The sequence below is a fragment of the Struthio camelus genome, chromosome 3 (genome assembly GCF_040807025.1).
Source record: "Struthio camelus isolate bStrCam1 chromosome 3, bStrCam1.hap1, whole genome shotgun sequence".
Classification (NCBI taxonomy): domain Eukaryota; kingdom Metazoa; phylum Chordata; class Aves; order Struthioniformes; family Struthionidae; genus Struthio; species Struthio camelus.
Genome location: NC_090944.1, coordinates 19,046,273 through 19,064,393, shown reverse-complemented (window position 1 = coordinate 19,064,393; position 18,121 = coordinate 19,046,273). Strand labels below are relative to the sequence as shown.

Genomic DNA, 18,121 nt, shown 5'->3' with positions numbered 1-18,121 from the left:
TTCATGCCAGTGTTCCTGCAGAGTGTTGCCCTGTGTCATGTAAACATGTCTGCTGGGTATTCATGGCACGGTGCTACTCAGAGTGGTACGGATAAATGTAAAGTTTCACTGAAAGCTATAAGCATTTTGGGGCAGCTGAGGTCTTTTCTGTGCTCTGCTGGATGCTGAGCACACTTCAGCTGCTCCTTGAGTTTAAATAAGGTAAACCTGACTGTTTAAAACAGGTCAATGGCTTAACTTCTCTCTCCCAGCCAAAGAAGTGATTCTTTCTAAGATAAAGAAAGCTTCCTTTGCTGCTACAGCTCTCTGAGCAGTTAAATACACGTGGCCAAACTCAGTCCTCGTAAAACCCAATTGACTTCATTCAAAAAACTCCTATAAAGATGACTGATGTCACTAGAGTCCCACCAGGGATGAATTTGGCCCATGCCATTCCTCCTGTTTAGTCATCAGACAGGAATGTAGAGAAGAAATGCATGCTGGGCTCCAGGACTCCATCTCTCAATAGATTTGCCAGAGGTGAAAAAGAATTACACATGAATACAAACTTGCCTTGCACACTCTACTAGATCTCCCAGATCAGCCACAGCTCTCAGCTGCCCAGGTATTAATTTGAATAGCTCATTTCACTACAGTTGAACTGAGCAGGATTCACTGTATCCAGCAATATATACTGCAGTTTATGCACAAGTGCTCCAGTCCTCTTGGGAGCAAAAGCAGCAGCATTATTCCCATTTTACAGAGGAAGAAACCAAAATATGGAGCTGGTGTGATTTGCTTCACATGGTGACAGAGATAGAGGAGGTACTGACACTCAAGTACATATGGCTTCCAGCCAGGTAAGCCATGTATTCCTGTGATATATCTTCATAATTTCCCTCTCCCTTCCCCATCTTGCTTCTCCCTGCCCCCAGCCACATCAGCATTGTCTGTAGCACGCAACTGGGAAGCTGGGATTAATCCATCCCCAGGGAAACTGGGATTAATATACTACTCATGTGGATCCTTTAAAAAACAAATGATTTGTGGTCCCCTCTTCAGAGGCACATGTAGTCCACAGCTGAGAAGTAACCATTTGCTGTTCCAGAGCACAATCTGAGGGAGGCTTTTATTCTGCTTCCTGAATGTTCACTGAAGATCTCATCTGACAGGACTTGTTCCTGCATCCAGCCAGCCTGAGCAGGCTGTACAGAATCAGGCTCTTGTAGAGCACTAACAGTTTATGGGCAGAAAAAGAATGACTGGAATGCAAAGGAAAAAAAAAAAAGAGAGAGAGAGAGATGTGCCAAGATATCTTTACATTTTCTCCTGTAACTGGAAATGACTTAAAAAAAAAAAGACTTTAAAAAAAAAGTGTTTCCCTTTTAAATCATTTTAGAAATAGACAACTGGAGTCAGGTGCCCTGGTTTTTACTCTTGCAAACTCCCATTCAGTGATATTTTTATGATGAAAATGCAAAATTTAAAGCAACTGTGAAAACAGAATCAACTCTCAATTGGCAGACAGGGGCCTAAGTAAGTTTTATTCACTGCATGAATGTCAGATTATAAAACATATGCAAAGAGAGAAGAGAAAAGAAAAAGAAAGAAAGGGGAGGTAATTAATCATTTAAATTATTTGCAATCCTGATTCAAAAGGCATATTTCCCATCTAGTTGCCTTCATTTATTTGGGGGGTTAATACGACTTATCTCCTCTGACTGTCATAATTTCATCTCTTTGCTTTCCTTGGAATCACCGCACTGACACTGCCTAGCAAAATCAAAAACACTGGAGAGAACAGGGGAACTGTTCACCAGTGCGGCTGACAGCACGACCAGAGAGACACCTTTTGTTTGCACTGGGAGTAAAGTGGCCTTCTGAGGAGAGGAAATACACATACTTATACATACAGTATAAACGATGTTAAGAGGCTGTGTGTGCCCTCCGTGGTCAGTATTCCCACGTAATTTTAATACATCTGTAACTCTGATTGTGCCAATTCTGTTTTTTTGTTTTGTTGTTTTGCACTTAAAGATATATGTTCAAGGAAATTCTTGACAGGTAGATCACCAGGCTTCAGCCATAGAAATGAAACACATTTCATGCCCAGCTGGGAGGAAAGTTTTCTCCACCTTTATGACCCCATGGTTATAATAGTTCCCAGGAATCAGAGACCGATGCGTTCTCTTACCTCGCCACGGGTGTTTCGTTATCGTGGTGATAAGAAGACGGTGAAGCGACCGTGGGAACTCCTCAGGGGAGTGACCCCCCCCTCTACACCCCCCACTTTGGATCCACCTCATAGTAACGACCCTTAAAAATGACTGGCTCCAAGAGACATAGTCTTTCACCTCCCTCTTCCACGACCGGACTCCGCGAGCATCCCTGTTCGCCTGCTCTGCCGTGAACGACGCGAGGAGACGGAAGGGGAGGTTCCCCTGGGATTTTCTCTCTGCGGCTCCCTTTATAAGAAAAGCAATGCGCGGAGGGAGCCACCCGCCCCTTGGGCTGGCAGCAAGCCCCGTGTCAGCGCCGGGCTGCGGGCCCCTCCGCAGAGAGGCGCGGGGCGCGGCGCCCCTGCCCCGGCAGCAGGCACCGGCGGCGGCAGCCGGAGCCGCCCGGCGCGCTGCCGGGGGCGGGTGGTCTTTTCCGAGCAGAGCGGCGCAGGCAGCGCAGCCAAGGCTCGACGAGAAGCCGGGGGAAATCCTCAGAGGCAGCGCAAAATGCCCCCCACGCACCCCCGAGCAGCCCGATCCGGCTCCGCGACGCGCGCCAGCGCCGTCAAGGGCTTCTCCTTGCCCCGGCGGGCGCCGCGCAGGGCTCCCCGCCAGGCGCTGTGGAGGTGCGGGAGGACAGCCGAGGCTTCCTGCGGGCTTGGGTGAATTCTCCCCAACTCCTCGCTTATTCCGAAGCTCTTCTCCGATGCCTTTTCAGACAAAACCAAAAGCCTTTACGCTGAGAGAAAAGGCGGGGAGGAGGGGGGGGAGCAAAGCAGAAGCAAGCCGCCTTGAAACTCCGTCCCTTCCCACAGCTTTCGAAGCTGGGTGCGGACAGAGCCGTCATCTCAGCACCCTGCGCTTTCCAAGAGCTTTCCTACGCTGAAGGAGGACTCTGCAATACGTCCAGAAAGTGCCTTTAGTTACCTACAATGCGCTGAAATTGGTGCCCAATAAATAGGGGGAGAGATGTTTCTTCCCCCTACCCTTACATTAACAACCGCAGCACTCTTTCCCCTGCCGCTCATAGGATTCCTTGACCAAATAAAGAAGTATTTTCTAAAAGCGGAGCGGGGAAGGGAGAAAGGAACCGCTTTGGACCGATTGGCTTGCGAAGCCAAGCATCTGCATTTTGGAAATGCAAGTGCCACCGGGTTAGGTCCGCTATTATTTCGGATGTGTCACAATGCTTTGCAGGAGGCTTTCATGACGGAGCACGGACTTGTCATGGGGGAAGAGGGTTTGGGACTTGCCGAGGAGACTAGAAAGGACGGCAAGAGGCGCTTCAAAGTCTCAGGCGGACCCCCCCCCCCCCTCCGCTCTGAGCTCTCTCCCCCCGTCTCGATCCAAAACGGTTTCGCAGTGGAATAAACATCTCTGATCTAAGACAGCTGCTGGGAATCAAAGGCCGCCCAAATCAGCGCTGAACCAGGCGAAGATGCGATTGATAAATACACACTCCTGACAAGCAAAGAGAAGGGGGTGCGAAGGCCGCTCTCCCTGCAGTGCCTTCAGGCTGTGAGAACAGTTACAGTTTGCCCATTAGTCATCTGATTTGTTTTATAACACTTCTGACACCTAATCTTATCTGCTAATACCCAAGATTTAGTTACCCAAGACGATTTTTTTCCACACTAGCAGTAAAATTACTTGACTCCCTACAGATCTGCTTACTTTTGTCAACCTTAAAAAAAAAAAAAAGGGAAAAGCAAAAGAAAAAAGAAAAAAAAAAGAAAAAGAAAAAAAAAGAAAAAAGTAAAAGAAAATAGAAAAAGAGAGCTTATACGTAAAGAAGAGAACTAGACTTTACAAGGCTGGTTTAAAAAAAAAACAAACCACTGAGGATATACCGAGTACATTCGAAAAAAAGGTTCTGAAAGTTGATCTAAAAGGTTTACTAGGGAAGATACCAGAAACCAAATGAACACGGTAGTCCACACAGACTTGCCTGTAAAATAACGATTTATTTTAATACTTAAAAAACACACACAATCCAGTGATAAATGTCAATTACCAATAATCAGCATAAAGTGCCAAACAGCCATACAACTTTTTTTTTAATAAACAAAACGTATTGGAATGTCTCTTAATTTGAATACACTGTTCAGAAAGCCAGCATTTAAAAAAATATGCTCTTAGGTTGAGATTTGTTCTCTCTCATGAGGACATGCGCAGATTTTAAAGTACCACTAAAACCAAATTGTGCATATCGTCAGTCTGATATATTGCCATCTTTCTTTCCTTTAATTTTTTTTTTTAATAAGTCCACAAGTTACAAACCTCCTTCCAGCGCACTAGACCGCAAGGCAAAGACAAGGTCTCCATGTCCCACAAGCACTGATTTGTCCCGACTACAGGGGACGTGCAGATCTAAGATCTGGATGTGTTTTCTAGCACATGGTAGGACTCCTCACTTGAGAGATTTAGGTCATTTCCAAAAGTTAATTTTCTTCTCCTTTTAAGAAAACAAACTAGCAAAAAGATTTGCAAGTTGCCCTTCTTCTTGTCCTAATGGTGCTGGGATGAGAAATCACCATTTCAGTTCTTAATCATCTTCTGGAATTCTCTGTATTTCCTGAAGTGTAAAAGTAAGAAGCTTTATACAGTCAAAAAATAAGTATAAAATAAGAGTTGTTTTTTTTTTTTAAGTAATACTTTTGGAAGTTACGGTTTGGGTTTTTTTGGGGGGGCTTGGGGGGTATTTTTGTGGGTTTTTGTTTGATTTTAATGAGATTCCTGTCCAACACGTGAGCACCACCTTTTGGCATAAAGTTTGTCAAAGCCACACAAGTCAGCTAGCACTCTCCGTGTAATTCATGTATGTTTTAAATGCAGAATAATCTTTTCACCCACAACTTAGGAAGTTAGTTGCTTGGTGGGATTTTGCTCATTTTTAAGTACAAACAAAAACAAAACACAAAGTTCAGTGCTCCCATCCTGGCAGTTTTGTTTCTGTTCTAGTTTTGGTATAAAGTCTGAAGGGGAGGAAAAGTTCATAGAAGTTGGAGATTCAGCACTTAAGTTTGGCAGGTTTCAGTTCCTTTACTTGCGTGTGCAGTGTCTTGTGGACGGCTAGTGTTCTGGACTGGCAAAATCCTTTCCCACATTCTTGACACTTAAAAGGCTTTTCTTTAGAATGTATATACCTAGAGAGAAGCAAAAAATTGAGATGTCAAAATAACCAGCCTCAACTTAGCAGTGATCTACCTACCCAGAGACTGACTCAGAACACCCTGGAGCCTTTTACACCAACTTCTGAGGCCAAGACTGCTGGAGTGTGACACTCCAGTGATCATCTGCATTTCTGTGTGTGTGCGTGGTGGGTGGGTGGATGGGGGTGTGTGTGTCTGAGTGTGTGTGTGCCATGCGCGCGCATGTTTGTGCAAGAAGAGAAGAGTGTGTAGGAGGCTTACAAGGATGACATTCTTAGGGGTAAAGGGCTAGAGAGCTTCACGGCCACTAGGTCGCCTGTGTTCATGACAGTTCTGAATGATCACAAAGGCAGCATGAGTAGGATGATGCAAACTGAGGGTGAAAATGTCTGTATAAGCTAGTAGTCTGGGCAAGATGTTTTCAGGTTGAGTGAATGTAACAAGATTGTCTTTCAAAGTGTCTCTGGGCCCTTCCAGCAACACTTAGCAAAGGAAAGCCTAAAGGGAACATCTTCCGCTGGCTAGGAATATGACCTGTCTTTTAAGTACCTTCAAGACTGTAGCTGAGCAACTGGGAGAGTATGGATGCATAACAGAGAAGGGACAGGGAAAAAAAGAATGGTTACCTGTGATCCCTTAGGTGATCCTGTCTTCTGAAGGCCTTGTGGCAAATGTCACATGTGTAGGGTCGTTCATCAGTGTGGGTTCTTTCATGGATCAAAAGGTTGTAGGACTTGGTGAAGTGCCTGCCACAGAATTTACAGACGAATTCCTTCTTGGTTTTGGATGGTAACCTTCCCCGGGTGGGTTTCTTCTCTGGAGAAAGTTTAGTCACCTCAAGCAAAGAGCCCAGCCCTGCAGGGGAGCCCTGGCTGTCCACTTGTCCCAGTTTAGAGTGGTCCTCTTGTGTTGCAGCCACTGCTAAGTTGGCAAAGTCGAAGCGAGGCTTAGCTTTGAGGGTCACATTGGTGGCCTCTTGCTTAGGCTGGATGACATGTGGAAAGAGTGGGAAGGTGGGCAGCTGGAACCGTGCATCCACCAGACTTGACACGCTGGGCACCTTGGAGAAGGAGGAACGGGGCAGATGCATGGCTGGGTACCCCAAAGTCCACTGGTGCAGGTGTACAGCATGCAAGGCACTGAAGCCATAGAGGTTGGAGAGATGGTCAGAGGGCACGGTAGGCAGCCCGTTGAATGCTTGCAGGAAAGAGTAGTTGGTGAGCTGGAGGGAAGGATGGATAGGCACTGGTGCCGGGAGAGTCTTACTTCCCATGGTGACCGCTCAGGAGGAAGATCTCGGGTGTGGGAAAAGATCTGGAAAATAAAAAGAGGGGAGGGGCAGAAGAGGGAGAGGTGGATTTATAGAGAGATATAAGCAAAGGGGAATTCTTATCTCACCCCTCCCTAATCCCCCTCTCCAAAGCCATGGAAGGAGGCTGCCTTTGACTTGGAAAGGCAAGATCTTGGCTGCTGGCCCATCCCCACAGGCCTCCAGATCCCTTTTCTTCCTCCCTGCACAAAGGGTATGACCCATCCATGTCCACTCACCCTCCCAACAGCATCTCTGTGCCAGGTAGGCCTCTGATGACCCTCCATGCAGGAACAGCAGAGAGATATTGTTTTAGACACCAAAACTCATGGCTCTCCTAGGCAGTTTAAAATCATTTTAAATCACTTTCTGCATGGCCATACAGCCTTTTCAAAATGGTAGGCTACAGCCCACTGGGTCTTTCCATTGAAACCACCTTCAGCCCTAACACTTGAAGGGATGCAGGGAAGAAGTGTGGAGAACTTGCCCCCCACTGCATCACACACCTCCCTGCAGCCTGGACTTAGCCATGCCTCTGTCTCCTGGAAGGTGGGGGGAACTGGGTTCTCAGAGCTGCCCATTCTCCCTCCTTCAAAAAAAAAAAAAAAAAGATAAGGGGGGAGGACAACAGCCCTCCTTTCATTTACTGCAAAAAAAAAAAAAAAAAAAAAAAGGGAAAATGCTGAGCTTGGGTGACAAATCTAAAGTGCCATTTGCTCACCCCAGGGGGAAGCGTCTGGCTTCAAGCCCATGTCCCAGTCTAGGCAATCACTTAATTAGAGCCCTTCAGAAGGGAAAAAGACAAGGCCTGGGGAGACCCTTCCCACAGGGGAACCTGGCCCACCAGCCAGAGGACCCAGGTCCTTCAAGGCCCCTTGGGGCAGGCAGGGGCTGCAGGGCCTCAGCCCTTCCCTGGGCCAACCACCACTACTTTGCTCTGTTTCAGGGTCCTGCCAAGCCTCCAGCCTTCCCTTGGGGCAGGCAGGGGCTGCAGGGCCTCAGCCCTTCCCTGGGCCAACCACCACTACTTTGCTCTGTTTCAGGGTCCTGCCAAGCCTCCAGCCTTCCCTTGGGGCCAGATCCCTTCCCATTCCCCCAGTGAGGTGGAGGAAAAATGCTACCAGAGAGCAGCATCGAGATGCATCTGGCCCTCAGCACAACCTTGACTCCTGTCACCCATTTAGCAGAAGAGGCTTCCCAAGGGCCCTTAGTGGAGAAGTAGATAGCCCACCTTGTGGATGCGAGAGATCACCCATGGCTTTTGGATGCAGAGCACCGCTACACCCCAGAAAGTCTTCTCCTTCCTCTATGGTCCCCAGGTTGTGCTTGCTTGCCTCCGGCGATCTGTGGGGTTTACTCTCACATGGGCCCCTCAAGAACCGTGCAGGCACCCTGTAGGGTCCTGGCAAGACCCCCACAGGGTTCCTTCAGGATCTTTGCAGGGTCCCCATAAGGGCTCTGCAAGATCCCTGCTGTGTTCCCACAGGATTCCTGCAGGGTCCCCTTAGCAACCCTTCAAGATGCCCTCAGGATACCTGCAGGGTCCCCATAGGATCACCACAGGGTCTCATTAGGATCTCCATAAGATCCCCACAAGGTCTCGGCAGGGTTCTGCAGCGCTCAGCCCAGGCAGGTAGGGTTTATTTAAAGCTCTTTGGGAGAAAAGGAGGTAGCAAAGTGCTGCAGACCAGTAATTGTCCCTCTAGGCCGGGGGCGGGGGGAAAGGGGGAAAAACTGATGATGGAAGAGTCCTAACGACCGGGGAAACAAATCTGATTTATATGTGAGCTGCTGCCTGGACCTAGGAGCTGTGGCTGGGAGGATGTGAGAGGGAGAAACTCACTCTGAGCAGCTCTATACACCAGTCCACCTTTCACACCGCTTTACATAAATCAGCAGCAGGAAGAGAGACCCAAAACTTAGAGGAATTCCATCGCAATGACCCAGAATAAGAGAGTGTGACATTTTACCTTTTTTAATTGGATACATTTTGAATAGTGACTGATTGAAAAATGCACACATTACATTCTCCTCCCTCTTCTTCTTTTTTTTTTTAACTGTTTATGAGCCGATTGACCAACCAGATTGTTTTGTTCTTCGACTGGGGAAATACTTTTTATTTTGTTAGTGCTGCCCAGACGTTAGGCATTTCACAGCACAAATACCTCGATCGATGACCCCAAGAACAAACAACGCGGAAAATACTCTTGTGCAGATACCTGAAACGTCTGTTTCTATATGTCACAACAGCTACATGTCTATTAGGCAGTCCTAGATCTTTGAAGTATGAAACATGCTACTGCAAATTGAGTTCATTTCTAGGGTTATCCTTCCCTCCTTCAAATTCTTAGAAAATATTTTATTTGGAATATATAACCACGAATCTACTATGAAAATATGGGAAAATATCTGGTTGATAACATCTAAAAAATTCTGTTTCGATTTTCCAAACGAAGAAGGGGACAGAAAAGAAGGAGAAATACAACTGGCTCATAATAATATCCATTGTCTCCGCTGTTTTTTGCTAAAGCAGTTCTAGTCTTATTCAAAAATAAAAAGAAAGGAAAACAAAAAACAAAAAAAAAGAATAGAAAAAAAAGAAGAATAAGAAAAAGGGGAGGTGAGAGCAGAGTGTTCACGTTACTACAAGTTTCTTGGCACTTTTCCAGAAATGTAAGCTACACTTTTGCTCTGTTCGACCGGGACGGTCAAAAATATAGATGAAGAGCAGAGTATTTCACAGAGAAGTCTCCTCTCTCCAGGACATCAAAGCGAATGTGTATTTCACAGTGCAGTAACTCTCTACTCTCCCGCTTGCCCGCAGAGAGATCAATGTTTCTTTGATTTCGGTGTCACCTCCACCTTTAATTCTGCTTCATGTAAACAGATCGTTATCGGGGCTTTTTTTTTTTTAATTATTTTTATTTTTTTAAAGAAGAAGACCCCATGAGTTCTCTGCTTTAATTCCCCCATCACAACAAAACTGTGCGAGGTTTTCTTTTTTAACACAAACTTACTCGATGAGTAATTAAGAACAAACCACTTGTGTTCTGACTGAAACAAAACCCACTCATGCCAAGATAAATTTACCCTACAAAATAGGATCATAAACTTGAAAGACTACATCTGTCTCCAGCTTTCTTACCCTTTGTCCTGTTTGAAGATACGGTAATGCTATTGTCCAGTTGCCATTGTTTTAAGACTATTGTAATCTTAACCTTCCAGATTAAGTTCTATCTCTATTATAAATCAAAAAAGAAAAAGAAAAAGAAAAACCCAGCCGACTTGTTGCCGGTAGCATAGCACGAAGCGAAATTAAATGGATTTTAAAGTAATCTTGCGGGTAGTCAGTATTTTTGTTTTCTACCTTGAATTATCAATTTCCGATGTATCCTTTGAAAGGGATATTTGTTACATTACATACTTGACTCATAAATAATGAGGTTTGCTAATTAGTTCCACATGGGAGAATGGAGGAGGTAAATTACCCTGAGAACGTTGCTTATTTTTACAAACATGATAAAGTAGCGGGCATAAAACTCTGCATTCTTGGGATAGCCCCAAACTGCAGCAATCAGGTTCATCTGTCAAAAAAGTCCCCCTTCTTTTTTCTGAATCCTTTAAGGTCTGGTAGCTGTCTCCTTTCTACTACATCGCAGCGGTCTGCAGTATTTTGCTACCAGGTCGGCTACTTATTTTGTCCCCTTTGCGGGTACAAGATTTTCCCTTCCTATCAGTTTAAGCGAGGAAATAGAGCTTACAATTGATCTGTGTTAGGGAAACTAAATGGAAAGGGAATAAAATTGCCCTCTCACTCCGCATTATTCGAGCGTGATGCTCTTGAGGAATAAAGTGCATTGTTCAGCACGGATTTATTCAAAGTATTAATGAAGTGTGCAGAATCTATTAAAGCAGGTTTATTCGGGACTAATTGAGCGTGAAAGAGTTAATTGCTAGCATTAATGAGGACTGCAAGGACTCAGTCAGCCTGTGCCTTGGATATCTCCACTCAATCCTTATAAAATCATCATTCACATTTTATCACGAAATCAGTGTTGACAAGTTTCGCCAGACCACCATTGCGAATGCTGATGAATGCGCCGGATTTTAGCCTAGGAATAATTATAATAACCAGGGTTCAGCTGCAGAAGCGATCGCTACACTGCTCGGGACAGCCTTTACCCTCCCAAAAAAAACAAACAAAAAAAAGAATCCCTGGTCCGGATCCTAATGGGACAGTGACTACGAGGTCCACGGGCGGGAGCGCAACCCCGGCTCTGGGCTCACTGCAAGGCGGGAGAGCGCGGGTGAGTCCGGAGGGGCGGCCAGAGGGGGCTAGGCTGCGCCAACATCTCCCTGGAGAAGTTTTCGGGTTGGTCTGGGACTTCTGCAGTTTTTTTTTCCCCCGTTAACCACCCTTCCCCCCCCCCCCGAGTGTATAAAGACCCCCAAATACAAGATTCATTCTCGATTTCTCTCTCGAGAATTCCTCGCGGCCTCCATTGCACACAAGTACATGACCCGTCCTAATGGCCGGCTGCAGGGACGATCTCTCCCCCGGGCACTCCTCGGCTTCCCAGGGCCACATCACGCACGGACCGAGAGCGAGGGGCGCAGCCGGGTCGCGTTTAGCGCGGATCTCTGTCGGGGCACGCAGGGCTGCGCGGCGCATCCCGGGGCCTGGCGGCCCGATCGCGGCCGCCTGCGGCCACCGCGCACCGGCCGCGGTGCAGGCAGCGGGGAGGCGAGCCCGCGGCGCTGCGGGCTCCCGAGCTGGACTCTATTTTAGGAGTTGGCCCTTTTTCTCATTTGGCTTCAGATATACTAAACTGGGCTCGCTGTGCACCTGTCCGGGACACAGCTCTCACCGTCCGTCTCTGGTTGCATTTTATCGGACAATTCCCGCAGCTTTACAGTAATCTCCAAAATGTTCGATTTTTATAGTTCCCCACTCAAAAGCCAGAAATAACAACTATATCCTAATCCTCAGCTTTGCACTAGCACTTTATAGGCTCGACCTCGAGAGAAGCCCAGTTTCTCCCTACGCTGAACTTGTGTTGCTCCATTCAGACTAGTATAAACATCAGATTCATTTCTGTTATGGCCTTGGGAGAAGACAGACAAGGCTACTTGGACATTAACAGGCTATAAATGGAGTATAAAATGGAGTAGAAAGAAAGAAAGAGGGGGGAAAAAAAGAAGAAGGAAAGGAAGGAAAGGGAAGAAGAGAAGGAAAAGGAAAGGAAAAAGCTGAACGCTCAAGTCCTTGAAGGACATTCAGACTTCTTGTTGCAGCTCATGTGTGTCATTTTTAGCTCGGGTTAAAAGCACAGCTCCTCCGCAAGGGGGGATAAGTAACTTTGAAAGGGGAAGACAAATCTTTAAATAGCATCAAAATATCCGAGCCCCATGTAAACGCTTCCCCCGGCCTTCCACCCACCCCAAGGAGAATAGCCTTCCTCACGTGAACCGGAATTCCCCCCACTTCTTCTGCACCATCCAGAAGATGGTGGGAGGAATAGGGGAAGAGGAAGAAAGGAGGGAGAGAAAGGAGGTGTCTGGATCGATACCCCCAGCCCCCGAGGCTTGGCAAAACAAAAACCAAACAAAATGAGTTGTTCTTTTTATTTACCTAATCCCGATCTGCGCTCCACCGCTGGCAGCAGTTAAAAAGATCCTGGGCTAAATTGGAGCTGGTAAAATAAAACAAAACAAAACAAAAATAATAATCAAAAAAAATAAAAAAGGTTGGGCTAGGTCAGTGTCTCTGCTGGCCTTGTGGGGGGGCCCGGCTCTGCGCCCACCCCGCCCCACTGCTCCTCCAGCCGGGTGCAGGCAGATCCGAGCGAGCCGCGGGGCCAGGTGTCCAGGTGCCTCGCTGCCGGGCGCGGAGGTGCGCTCCCTCCTCCCGCTGCCGCCTGTGCGGGTGCGGCTGCCTGAGCGCAAACGCGCCCTGGAGTAGCCGCGCTCCGACTGAACCGATCCCTTCCCTCCAGCCTCCTCCTTATTTCAACCCCCCCCCCTCCCGGCTCCCCCCCTCAACCTCCCACCAGACGCCGGGCATGCGCACGCAGGGAGAAAGTTTCTGGCTGGGAAGAACCAACTTTTCAACCCGCTTCTCCTGCCGCCGCGGCAGCAGCCAACAACTCGCAGCCCGCAAACGTGTGATCTCGCCCCCCCTGCCCTCCCGCCCTCCCCCCCGCCCCGGCCCCGCTCCTTTGGCCTCCCGAGCCCGCAGCCTCCCCGGGGCATCTCCCCCACGGCCCCCGGACGCGCGGCCCCCGCGGCAGAGCGGCCCCCCGGGGGCGCCCCCAGCCCCGCTGCGCTGCCGCGCTGCCCAAGCCCGCCCGACTCGCCGCACCGCCCCGCACCGCGCAGCGCAGCGCAGCGCCGCCCGTCCCCGGCCGGCCTCGCTGCGCCCCTTCCCCGCCGAGCCGTGGGGAAGGGGCCGAGGCCCCCGGCCAGGACTCACCGAGGTCTGCCCAGGGAGGGAGAGAGAGGGGAGAGGGACAGAAAGAAAGAAAGAAAGAAAAAAGAAAAAAGACAGAAAAAAAAGAGGGGGAAGAGGGGGGTGTGTGGAGGGAGGGATCTGCTCCCTCTGGCAGGATTCAGGGGGTTGGAAATTGTCCTCCCTCTCTGGAGGCGTCCCCGAGAGCACCCCGAGATCCGCGTACCTGTGCGGAGTCCGCTGCCGGGCCGGACCCGCTGCCTCCCGTCTCAGCATCCCTGGAGGGCTCCGCTCCCGGGCTCCACTTGCCGCCCCGGCTGCCCTGAGCTCGCTCCCGCCCGCCCGTCCCTCCTCCCCCGCCCCAGGATGGGCTCCCCTGCGAAGCCCCGCGGGTCCCCCGGGTGTCCGGAGCCGCGGAGCCGTGTGCGGAGCCCTGCACACATCCGGGGGGGGGGGGGTCAGACCACTCGGGAGAACCAGGCAAAGCAAAACAACCCTCGAAAGAAAAATATAAAACCTGCTTTATAGTTAATCCTGAGACCATAATGTCCTTGCTTATTTGTTTTTCTGTTCATCCATCCATTCACACTCTTTCAGATCCGCGAAGAGGGAAAATTTGCTTGGGACTATTACATTGTCCTGAAGCCTCAGGGTAATATAATACACTAGCGAAGACAGATCCGTCAGGATAACATGGTACCATGCTCAGGGATACGCATGTTATTTTTATTGTTCATGTCACCGCTGTTGTTATACTGTTTTTTTTTTTTTTTTTGCCCTATCTCCGGGGGAAAAATAAGCAAGCAAACAAACAAAACAGCAACAAGAAAACAACTGCCCATCGCGTTATCATTCTGGAGAATAAGTGTTCATGAACACGACGGCAGCGTGGCAAAATAAACCTTAGCACTGACATTTCACCCCAACAGCATCACTGTTTCGGGGAAGAGTCTAGGGTCCAACATTTTTTCACTAGCAGGGCTGGGCAGATGAACAGATTTTCGTTCCTTTCTTTTGTAAAAGAGTGGCATTTTTAAGAGGCAGAGGCGAAGCAAAGTTGTTCCCCCATATCGGCTTCTTCAGTTCTCCCTCATTTCGTGATATTCTTTTTTTTCCCTCCCTTTCTTTTTTTTTTTTTTTTTTTTTTCATTTGTTTCTTCCCCCATCCCCTTAAAAGCTAACAGTTTTATTCCTATTTGGTGGGCTGAAATGTCGAGTGTGGTCCTGTGGCCGACGCTGTAAGCTGATGCCTTCGAACAAGTTTGCCTTTTCAGAAATAGTTTTCAAATCATGTTGTCAGAACACGAATGTAGGATCCCCTAAACCAAGAAACAAACCGGAGATATTCTCTTCTAACTGGAGGTTTCTGTGTTCCCAAAGGAAGACTCTCGCCTCGCTCTTTGTATGGCTCTGAATGGGTGCGTGTATTAATAGTAGAAAAATTGCAATTCTCTTTAGAAATAAAGCGGATTAGTTGAGATGATAAACACAACAACTGCAATAATAACTGCACTTGCTCCGTTTAAGGGAATAAAAAAAAAATTGCACTTCCAGTTATAGAGACCATCACTCCTGAATAAATACTTAAACATAGAAATAAAGGGCAGTAAAATATCTCAACGTCTGGCGGGGAGGGAGACACAATAAATGATTCCCACGCGAAAATAGTTTAAAATCAAAGCGGTCGCTGGGTTATTATTCCGTCCCAGAACATAACTGGATGCTGTAGCTGAAGGCTGCCTGGATAATGTATTGTCCGATATTTACGTATTTGTTAAAAATAAAAATATTTGGACTTGTCAACCCACTGGCGATTGAACTGAAGTTTCAGGTTAGCTGCCTTGTTAAGTGCATTTGGTTTAAATATCTGGTGTTTAAGTTATGGGAGGGAATGCTGTTCCAAACCCTTTATTCTCGGATGTTTTTTTATGATGTCCCTTGCTAATTTGCATTATGTCAACTTGTAGCGGTGGGGAACCTAACACCGGGAACGGGATACAAAACCACTATTTGCACTGACACGCAGGGAATACACTGCGCTTTTCCACAGTGAAGATCTGCTGTCGATTAGGAATGTTACAACTTCAAGAGACTCGTAAAAAGTAAAGGCATCTGCTCCCAAAGCCAGCCACGTTTGTAGGATTTAGACGTGACAGCGAAACCCAACGCGTTTCAAGAGAGATCTGCGGGGTGATTGGAGAGACCCCATCCCAGTTCCCGTCTCCATCCCGATACCTATCTCCATCCGCACCCCAGGTCTCTGCTAGGTGGGGGGCTCCCCGGGCCCCGGGAGCGTCATCCCGAAGAGCAGCGACCGCCCCGCCGGGGCCGGCTCCCCGCTGCCGCAGCGCTCCAGCCCCGCCGCCGCCGCCGCCGCCGCCGCCGCCCGGCGGGCGGCTTCGAGCCTCACCTGCGAGCAGAGCCGGGCAAGGGCGCGTCCCCTTCCCTGCCGTGCGGAGCCCGCTGCGCCTGTCACCTCGTCTGCAACGAGTTCTGGGCTCGCGGGCTAATCCTGCCCAGCGCAGGTATAAGGGCTCGCTCCTCCTCTGGTTTAAGCTTGTGTGAATGCCAAGCATCCCTGGATTTACCTACACATGTGCTGGGAGAGGGTTACACAGCCCCGCTGGTGTTCCTCTTCCCTCTCTTAGCTGGGGCACCCGGCTTCACCTTCGGGACCCACTTAACCTTTTGCAAAATAACGATTCCTAGCCCCATCTCGTAACCATGTGCGGGAAAAATCTCCCTTTTGCTTGCTTGGGACTTTCTCCCCATCGGGGAACCGCGCTTGCCCCTTGCAAAATCTTTTATTGAGGAGAAACAACCATGCCACTTGCGAAGTATCAGCCGCAGGCGCCTCGCCGGGATTGCAAGGAGCAGCGGGCTCCGGCGGGGCAGGGTGGGGATGTCTCTCTGCTTGGCGGGTTTCAAGGCATGCTTCGCAGCCCGGAGTTCAGCAAACATCTCGACCCCCGCGATGAGGCAGTGGGTGGGGGGATGGCTGATCAGAGCTGCCTCCGATCGGCAGCTCTGCAGTTCCCAAACCTCCCAGGGGAAGGGAGCGGGGAGCAGGGCAGAGCAGCCGGCTGAGCTCGACGGCTTTTCCAAAACCTCCTCGCGCCTGGAGCTTTGCTGCGAGGGATGGAGCCAGCTCTGGAGAAACCCACAGGGGAGAGTAGGCACAAGTGCAATGGAGCGTCCCCTCTCGCCCCCATCCTTCCCAGGCAAGGTGTTCCCCTGTGGCAAACCCCTGGTTTTCAGCGGCACCTGAGTGATTTTTTCTTTCTTTCTTTCCTTTTTGTTTTTCTTCTTCTTCTTCTCTTCGCTTTGCCCGATTTTTTTCCCCTTGTTGCGGTCTTGGTGTTGACCGCAGTGAACGATTAGGGAGTGAGGGCTGTGACTACCGCCGGGATGCATCGGGCTCAGAGGGAGGCGGGAGAACCGCTGGAGACCAGCCCGCCGTGGCTGAGCCCGAACCGCGCCGGAGCGCGGGCGAGCCGCGCGGGGGGCGGCGGGTGCGCGCAGCCGAGCCCGGCAGCCCCGACACCCCCTTTCCGAAACTGAGCCCCTCCACCCCGCACTCCCGGCACCCCGTTCAGTGCGCAGCTCGATTTCCATCTAGCCTTTTTATTTTAATGGCTGCTAATGACAAGACGCGGAAGATTAGCCGCAAGCAACGGGAGTGGAAACGGCTCACGCAGTGCAAGGAAATGCTCTCTCTGATACCACCCTCCGCCCCCACCCTCTCCAGAAAATCGCAGATAGATGTATAAAACATTCTGCCAACTTTTGATTTTTTTTTTAACTTCAACTTCTAGGACTCCCTGAAAATAAAAACCAAACTAAGGACCAGCTCCATTTTGTTAGCAAGGGGAAAGTTGCTTGATTCTTAGCCTGATGCTGAGATCTGACCAAATGCGTGAATATACTGCAACCCTTCGCAAAAGAGCTGCTGCAGAGGGTTAGCGCCCACCAGCAAGCAAGTGGGCTCCCTCTTAAAGTCACCGGGATGTCTGCGCAAGGAGTAATGGCATGGGATGGCCCCGCGCACCCTTCCCCACCGTGGGCTGATCGCCCAGCAAAGACAGACTTCTGCCAGCTCCTTTTGCAGACTGGACGAAAATCCAGAGCACGGAATAGTGTGATAGGGAATTAAGAATCACAATGGCCTTTGCAAGCAACTAATTAAGTGCAGCGTCCCCCCCCCGCCCCCCCACCAGCGCCCCACCTTGTTTGCAAAGTGGTGTGAAGTCGGTTGTGTAAATGATTCCACTTTAACTTCCAGCCCCTTTAGATCACTAATAATGCCGTGATGGTGCTGCTTACACTGCTGCAGTGAGAGTCAGCATTTCCATTATAATTTCCTATTTTCAGGAGTTTTTACAGTGGTCATAAAAATTCAATCCAGGCTCAAACTTGGCATCCTAGGGCTCCTCCCAGGAGTCATTTCTTTTTGTTGTATTTGAAAGAGGAAACCATTTATCTGTTTTTACATTACAAGAGAGCAACAAAAGGAAGCAAAAGCAGAGTTTGGAGAACATTTTTGTATTTTATATTGCTTGCTTTTGCTCAGCTTTACTGTATCTGCCATAGATGTTAAAGGAGCACAGTGCACAATAATTAATAACACATGAAAAAGCATCAGGTTATAGAGAAGCCAGAGTCCGCAATCAGAACTGGTCATATAAAATGCTCTTTATCATTCTAAAGCCTTTTACTTTTCTAAAATGATAATTTGCTAGCCATACATTCAAAATGTAATTTGATGCTGGGGGTCATTTTGATTTAAAATGGACTAATATTTTGGAAATCTGAGAAAGTTTATGTACATGCTCATATTTAACAAGAATTTCCTAAAAGTACAGATGTTTTCACTGCAGATTTGAGGGGGTCTACCCTCCAGCCCCCTTAGTGCAAGAATATGTATAACAGTCAAATAATCTTTGGATTTAGGTGTCCCTAAGTATTCATTTATATGATGGATTGTAATGGCTATATGGTTCCCTTGAAACCATTA

At 48.7% G+C, this 18,121-nt stretch overlaps 1 protein-coding gene and 1 long non-coding RNA gene across 3 annotated transcripts in view; both read right to left on the bottom strand.

Annotated features, from left to right (window-relative positions):
* LOC138066547 (uncharacterized) overlaps positions 1-2,396 on the bottom strand; it is a 58,643-nt gene extending 56,247 nt beyond the window's left edge. Inside the window, exon 1 of the long non-coding RNA XR_011139858.1 lies at positions 2,174-2,396. This is a non-coding gene — a long non-coding RNA (uncharacterized lncRNA). The remainder of the gene's footprint in view (positions 1-2,173) is intronic.
* Positions 2,397-4,144: 1,748 nt separating this feature from the next.
* OSR1 (odd-skipped related transcription factor 1) lies at positions 4,145-15,677 on the bottom strand. 2 transcript variants are annotated; one of them, XM_068937116.1, is made up of 4 exons: positions 15,518-15,677; positions 12,292-12,352; positions 5,977-6,664; positions 4,145-5,344 (listed from the first exon to the last, which is right to left on the bottom strand). In XM_068937116.1, the coding sequence occupies exons 3-4, from the start codon at positions 6,621-6,623 to the stop codon at positions 5,209-5,211; spliced, it is 783 nt and encodes a 260-aa protein (XP_068793217.1). In that variant the 5' UTR covers positions 6,624-6,664; positions 12,292-12,352; positions 15,518-15,677; the 3' UTR covers positions 4,145-5,208. The 2 variants fall into 2 exon arrangements, with proteins under 2 accessions (XP_068793217.1, XP_068793216.1); XM_068937115.1 differs by lacking the exon at positions 15,518-15,677 and adding an exon at positions 13,334-13,485.
* Positions 15,678-18,121: the final 2,444 nt, after the last annotated feature.